This window comes from Apteryx rowi, unplaced genomic scaffold, assembly GCF_003343035.1.
Source record: "Apteryx rowi isolate R43461 unplaced genomic scaffold, aptRow1 scaffold_1936, whole genome shotgun sequence".
In the NCBI taxonomy this organism is placed as follows: domain Eukaryota; kingdom Metazoa; phylum Chordata; class Aves; order Apterygiformes; family Apterygidae; genus Apteryx; species Apteryx rowi.
Window position 1 is genome coordinate 1 of NW_020448237.1, and position 7,207 is coordinate 7,207.

Consider the following 7,207-nt stretch of genomic DNA (forward strand, 5'->3'; position numbering starts at 1 on the left):
GGACCGCAGCGTTGCTATTTCAGGTGGGAGCCTGAGCTCAGAGGCACGTCACAAGCGTGAGTGGAAAGYATTGGCAGGTGCTAGTGTGCAGGGAGGGGAAATGAGACCAGCCTCCCACATCAAACAGGGTCTTCACTGGGACCAAAGCCTTTCAGCCTCAGCCAGGCATGCACAAAGGCCTGCAGCACGCTTCTGCAAGCCCAAAGACGCCTCCCAGTGAAAGAGAATTTGGCACTTGGCTCTCCCAGAYGGTSTTCTGTATCTCACAAACCACATCTTCATGCTKTAGTGTGTAAAAGCCCCAGAAAGCTTAGCACAGGCTCCCCAGCTATCCGGAAGCTTTGAGGAAGATGCCTGTGCCGTTCAGCAGGGCTGGTGCAAAGCTTGCATCCTCCTGGTGGAAGATGCCCCRTCCCATGAAGGATGCGTGGGGCAGTGCAGCCTCATGCCAAACCCGGTGAGGAAATAAGGAAATCCAAAGCCTCTTTAACCTCTGCAGGGCTCTAAAGCCTTAGGGAGCACGAAGGAGGGCAGCATGCTCTTGGACTGCCTTGCACACTTGAGCATGGCAAAWACACCCAGTGCCAGGCTACAATGCTCTCAGTCGGTCCGCACCTCTGGGGCTGGAGGAGAGGCATGGCGAGGGCGGGACACTTGAAATCTTGCTTAGAAGAGCACAGCATGAAACACTAGGAAACACAAGGGGAAGCCACAGGCACAAACAAAATGCCGCAGCGTACAAGAGAGGCACTCTGTCCACCCAGGAGAAACGGATGTGCACACGCAGAAAAGCTCACCAGCACTGCCCCAGGACAGACCATGTACTGCAACGGCCATAGCCAGAAGAGCACAGACATGAAACCAAACCCATCCTCAAAGCACAGAGGCCAGAGGGGTCGCAGGCAACCCAGGCAGCCTGCAAGGCTTTGCAAGAAGCAACTGCCATGCTCGTTTATGGGAGCTCACCAAACTTGCGCACAGAACAGCAGGGCTGGTGCAAAGAGTGCAAAAACCCGATGCATCAGGCATGAGCTTGGGATTGCTCTTTGTGTGCTCTTTGTCACTGTCCTCAGAGGAACAGGCCAAAAATATTGGGCTTAGCGTGTAGGAGAGTGCAACAGGCAGGGAGGGGTGGCCAACACACCCACTATCATGCATTTGTGTTCATCAGCGGGAGCTTTTCACAGCAGATTGTGCTAAATTTCTGAGAGTCCTGCAAGACCTGAAGTCACAGCGAGGTTTTCTGASCAAGGACCTTGGAGGTTTGTCAGGCATTTAAGATTTTGGTCTTTGCAATCCACCCAGTCATTTGTCAGTGCCCTCACCCATGGAAAGCATCTCCCCCACTCCTTCACTGTGATTTAAGGCAGGCATTTTTGCTTGAAGCTTTTTCACTCTATCATCCCTGTGTTTACCTCTGACCACAAAGGGACACAGTGTGACATAGGCATAGATGGGGCATTCCATGCAGGGTCCTCAGGACTGAGCCCTTATTAAGACAAAGAATGATCTGGCCATCACTATTCAACAGAAATCGCTTGAAAACCAATGCATTTAGAATACAAATTATTAAAGGAGGCTTTCAGTCTAGCAGCATGGATGCAGGAGCTCATTTTATTCGTTTTGGTTTGCCAACATTTTTCACAATCCACAAGGGGGAGAAGGGAAAATACATCATGGGCACCATTTTTGGAAAGTATGTTCATCCAGCTGTGGGTGCAGAGAGGCCTCTCAAAGGAGGATACCGTGCCTTTTTGGAGACAGATGCTTGGCAAAGGTTATTGCAGAGAGAGGCAAAGGCAAAGCACGCACTGAACCCCTCATCTGGTAAGATCCTGGCTCTTGGGCTGCCAAGAGCATGGCCCTGACCTCGTGCAATGCTGCAAGAGATGCTTTTCTTTTCTCTGCATGCCCTGACAGTGGGCACCCACCTTCCCTGGCATCCGCGCACACTATGCCTGGCATGGCAGGGCRTTGGGGATGGGCCAGCACTGCTTCATGCCAGCCCTCACATCTGTGACCTCCTGGCTCTCACTGAGCCCTGTCACAGCTGTGCGGTGCAGCTCACCATCACCGAAGTCACGGGTCAGCTGGGCAGTGAAGGGGACGCGGGCGATCACACGGCGGCCCTCCAAGGCCACAGTGCATGCCATCTTGGGCAGCACCTCCACCTCCGCTGTGTGGTTGTGGACAAAGTACCTGCTTGTGCTGGCTCCCCCGATCCAAGCGATATCGATGCAGGTGGAAACCTCCCACTCTGTCCCCTTGAATGCCAGGACACCAGCACGCAGCATGCCCCGCACATCAGCTAAAAGCACCTGGTCAGCCTTCCAGTCATGCTCCGTCTCAGCTGCCCCTTCAAGGGTAATGCTTTTCTTCACCCTTTGGCAGCCATCATTACTCACGGTGGCTGTCGTCARGGTTATGTCTTCCTGACTTCCTGCTGCTCCACTCATGTTGTAGCGGACGTCAGAGATGGTTATGTCCGCAGGGCCTTTCTTCACGGTCAGGACCTGGTACCACTTGTACCACACCTCCTCGCCATCAATGACAACGAAGAAAGCTCTGTGTGTCTTCGGGATTTTCCCCAAGCCGTACTGGTTCCTGCCAACAAAGACGTCCACCTTGGGGCAGCCCTCCACGGCATTTTCAGGAATGGCACCAAAGGAGGCGTCCACCCACTTCAGTGCCTCAAAGTTACCTTCATTCACCAGCAGCTTAAATGTGGAGACTCTGTGCTCCCATCCTCCATATGGGAAAAAGCAGAATTCACCCCGGCTGGGGACATACACTCCAGTGTTGCATTCGCGCTCTGGTGTCGAGCAGATGTACTCCAGCCTTTTGGCGTAATCATTCCAGTTGGACACRGCGTAGGCAGGCAGTCTTCCTTCAAAAACCACCCACTTCAGATATGCAGAAGGCTGGTTTTGGCGTTTTCTCCGGGGAGCATGGCTGCCAGCTTGGCTCAGGCCTGCGGCTGCAAGAAAGGGGAGTTTTGTAAGCACAAGAAGACTCAACCACGGTTTCCTCGCCCTCTCTCCAGATGCCAAACTGCTGGAGCAGTCTTGCTGAGCATGCAGTATTTTGCAGGATGTGCAGCTGCACAGAAACCCTTGCCTGGGAAGCTGCTGGCCAATGTCCAGAGCTGAGTTTGCACTAGCATAGATTGCAAAGCARAAATGGAGACCTCTGACAACTCTTCTCTCTTTTGAGGGCATTATGCCGAGATAGGGATTTCTGCTAAAATCAGAAAAGCAGGTAGGAAAAGGAGTKGTCTTCCTTTCCTTAAATCACCTTATGCTGTGTCTTTAATATACTMAAGGGAAGCTCTGAGAGCATGGATGAAATAAGAACTTACCTGGGAGAGAGAAGGGTTTCCTTCCCATCATTTTCATCAGGGCTAGGGGGCCATCACCAGCTCCATTGGCCCAGATCCCTCCCTGGCTGAGGAAGAGGAGGGCAGCACCAAGACAAAGCTGCGTGTGAAACCAAAGGACGTTATCCAGGTCTGAGCCTTGCTCTGTCTCTGATGGAAATACTGACTTGGAAAAAGGAAGAAGCTCTTCCCCATCGGCAGACTCCACAAGGTGTGAGTCTTTCCCATTGCTCTAAGTGCAAATTATTTTGCAAAACCTGGTGTTCTAGCCAGGACAGCAGTCTAGGAGAGATGYTAACTGAGAAGGGAGGAGGTTCAGTTCATGAACCACACTGAAGGAACAACAGAATATAAAGATGAACTATTTCCTCAGAAAAACACGCTTCTATGGATAGAGAGTATGGAAGAAGGGAAATTTCCTTGTCAGTTTGGTTCACAGGCAATTTTCTGGGAGAGATCCCAGAAGAAAAAACATCTTTAGGGATGGTCTCCCTCTGAACACCATCTCTCCATTTCTGGACACAACGGCAATCCCCTTTCCAGGACAGTCGCGTCTGGATGCAGACACAGCCTTTTCCTCTGACTCCGGGGTGAAATCCCTCCTGGCCATATTTACACATATGTCTAATTTTTAACTTGCCGGGGGGAGGCTACAAAGAGAGAAAGGCCAGTATGAGAAACGAAAATGAATGCAATATGGCATTACATGAACTTTTATTATATGAGGTATTAATAACCTCATTTTCAAYTGAGTAAATTATTTTTGGTGCTACCACACCCCTGGATTAGCACATATGAAAATGAAGAAGTGTGTGAAACCATATTAGAAAAAAGCCCTTTTTGGTGTGTGGGGGGGAGATTTTAGCTCTTCTGACAATCARGAAGACTAGGGAAGTACCAACAAAAAAGCATAAGACCAACCAAACCGTGAAAAGGGCCTAGCAACACAGTCTTTTATCATTTTTTCCCCTCCCAAGGTGGCTAAAAATCCCACCCAAAACTAGGTCTGGGTGGCTCAGACCCAGGAATTGCAGCACAGAGGTTTGCCAGCTTGCACCCCGCCCGTGCCCTACCACTCTGGGAACCCCTGTACCTTGAGGGTCAGCATCCTGCTGTTCCCTTTCCCACGCCGGCACAGCACAGGAGACCTCAGGCTGCTTCGATTTGTGCCGGTCGCGAAGAGCTGCGTCCTCCTCCCAGCTCTGTAATTGCACACCGGGATGCTGGTGCTGAGCAAGCAGCTGCTGTGCAGGAATCGGGGTCAGGGAGCGCACGGCCAGGGGAGGGGGATAGATCTACCCCCATGGCTCAAACCAGGCTAACTCCTTCTTGTTGCGGGACAAGAGCTCAGACACCATTGCATATCTGTTACTTCAAGCAGTGAATGCCCAGCTCCATGTTTGGGGGCTAAAAGCAACCAATTCCAGTTCTGCTGGATGCTTTGTAGGTCAGGTGCTCACTTAATGCAGGTCTGTGGGTCCAAAGGAGTGTTTGCCCACATTTATCTGCTCCAGGAAGAGACTTCAGGCTCCCTAAACCGCCTCTGCTCCCCGCTTTTAACTCTCATGAGAGATATATCCCCTTTTTTTGGCTTCTCGGGTCCTTTCTGCCTCACTTGTAGACCTCAACTTTCCTTTCTGTTTCAGCGCCCTGCAGTTGTGCTTGCAGAGGGATGAGTAAGCATGAGCTTGCACTGGGAAAAAACAAAAGGCCAAACTCTGCATGGGAAGAAAAGGGCAAACAAACAGAAAAGGGATTGTCTAGTATCAAAACTGAAGAAGATTCACACTGTGCAGGTGAGGATACCACAACAGCCAAAATGCCACTACAGCAGTCATAAGCATGTCAAGACAGTCCCATACACTTGTCCATCCACAGTCCGGCTGTCCTGAAGTGCCCAGCTATTCTCCCCAGTCCTTATCCACTTCCCTGACTTTTTACAGTGTCTGAGCCAAAAAGCAACCCCAGTAAGAAGCAGGACTTTTAGTTTYCCTGCATGGATTTTCAGCGTAAATGCAACAGTTCCTGCCTTTGCTCTGCTCTCCAGCAAGTTCAAGGGACATTGCGTATTGAGTTTATTTTTCCTGCTTCAGAAAATCCAATTTGCTCTCCAGTCCCTCCACTACAGGGTCAGGCCAGGTACTCCTTCCCCATAGGAGCATCTGTGCAGGTGAGAGAGACAGTCAAGACATAGCCTTGGGACAAACTCTTTCTATTTCCAAAAAACTGCAAAGTCCACATGCAGTGCAAAATAATTCTTCCAAGCACATTAGTAAAATAAAACCTCCTACGAGACTGTGACACCTTGTTTTGATGAAAGAGAAATGTCTCATTTCTAAGTTAACTTAGCTTTTTATTTTAAATTTACTTCACATTTTCTTGCATGCTTGTTAAAAGAAGAGCAAGGTGAGTATATTGCATTTAATTTTCACACTGCTGTCCACACCAGTCCTGGTTCCTTTTTCTACTATATTGGTCAGAGCAGGCTGAACTTCCCTCCAATGGCTCTTTGCTCTTTGCAGTGCTGTACTTGTGGTGCATGGTCTGTGTGCAGAATAAAGAATAATTTACCCCAGGCTCATGAAATTTCCAAGGGATAGCTCTATTTCAGGTGTGATCACACATCCCCCAGCAAGTCCTTGCCATTTCTGCTCCTCCCTGCACGTGGCAAAAGCCAAAGGGTTTGAAGCCAAAGGAAAGCAAGAAATGCACGCCTGAGGGTCTCAGACACTTGAAGCAGCTCCAGTCCCATCCAAGGAGAGGAAAGGGCTGGAGGCAAGGCACAGGGAGGAAAGGGAAGGTGGAAAGCCCATGAACTGAAACCCTYGCGGAGCAGGAGAGAGAAGTGAAGTGGAAATGTGGCTCTTGGAGAGGAGCTTGTGGCACCCCGTCCAGCTCTGCCTGCCGCGTCCTGCWYGCRGGAGACATATTGGGCTGAAATTTCAGATGGGGCCAAGCGGAGTGGGCCAAAAATTTCCTGCAGAGGAAACATCCAGGGCAGATGTCCTCAAAACAAGGGCAAAGGGAGGTCACCAAGGATCCTGCTACATAACGAGGGTTTCCATAAGCATGGGGACAGGAAGACAGAGCATGCACAAGTATGTGCACATGCGTGTGTGGAACTGGGCATCCTCTGCTGGCTGGAKGACAGCTGGTGTCTGCTGTCTCTGGGAGGAACCCAGGTGTCCCAGCTCGGCCCCTCAGCACATCTCTGGCCGCAGCTGGACGCCAGCGTCCCTGGTGGGATGGGTGTGCCTTCCCAGTTTTGGTGATCGATGGGGAATTTGAGGATGGCTATGGGTGCTGCTGGGAGGTCATCTGGGTATTGTGGGTTGGTGGGAGTTGTTGAGGGGTTTCTGGTGGTCGCTGTGCCTCCGTGGAGGTCCCTGGGCTTAGTGTTGTGGTGCTTGGGGCTCCCTGTGGTGTTCGGGGGGAGTTTGGTCTTCCCTGGGAGTCAAGCAAGGTGCCTAGAGGCAGGGTTAGGGGACCTTGGGGCTGTCTGGGTCACGCTGGGGGTGTTTGGGGCTCCCCAGAGGGTATTGGGGGACTCCCTGTCAGTTTTGCAGAGTTTGGTGGCTAAGTGTGGGGAGCAGTGAGGGTGTTTGTGAGCCTGAGGGGTTTTCTCAGGTGCCATGGGGTGACGGGGGGTTCCTGGGGCTGTGTGGGGTCCCACAGGGTCTCTGGCCCCAAACACCCACGGACCCTTCATGCCAGCCCTTGCCCCCGCCCCTGCCCCCTGCCCCCAGCCCTCTCACTGCCCCTCAGCAGCTACATGGTGCCGACCACATGGCGGCTGTGGCCTGGGCTGGGCCGTCCCCATGGTGACGGGGG

General features: G+C 51.7%; 1 protein-coding gene across 1 annotated transcript in view; it reads right to left on the reverse strand.

Annotated features, from left to right (window-relative positions):
- Positions 1-1,952: 1,952 nt before the first annotated feature.
- Positions 1,953-7,207, reverse strand: part of LOC112964568 (natterin-3-like) — a 6,351-nt gene continuing 1,096 nt past the window's right edge. The window contains exons 2-3 of the mRNA XM_026062832.1: positions 3,359-3,444; positions 1,953-2,977 (exon numbers count right to left, since the gene is read on the reverse strand). Of these exons, the coding sequence (XP_025918617.1) occupies positions 1,953-2,977; positions 3,359-3,444 (1,111 nt within the window). The remainder of the gene's footprint in view (positions 2,978-3,358; positions 3,445-7,207) is intronic.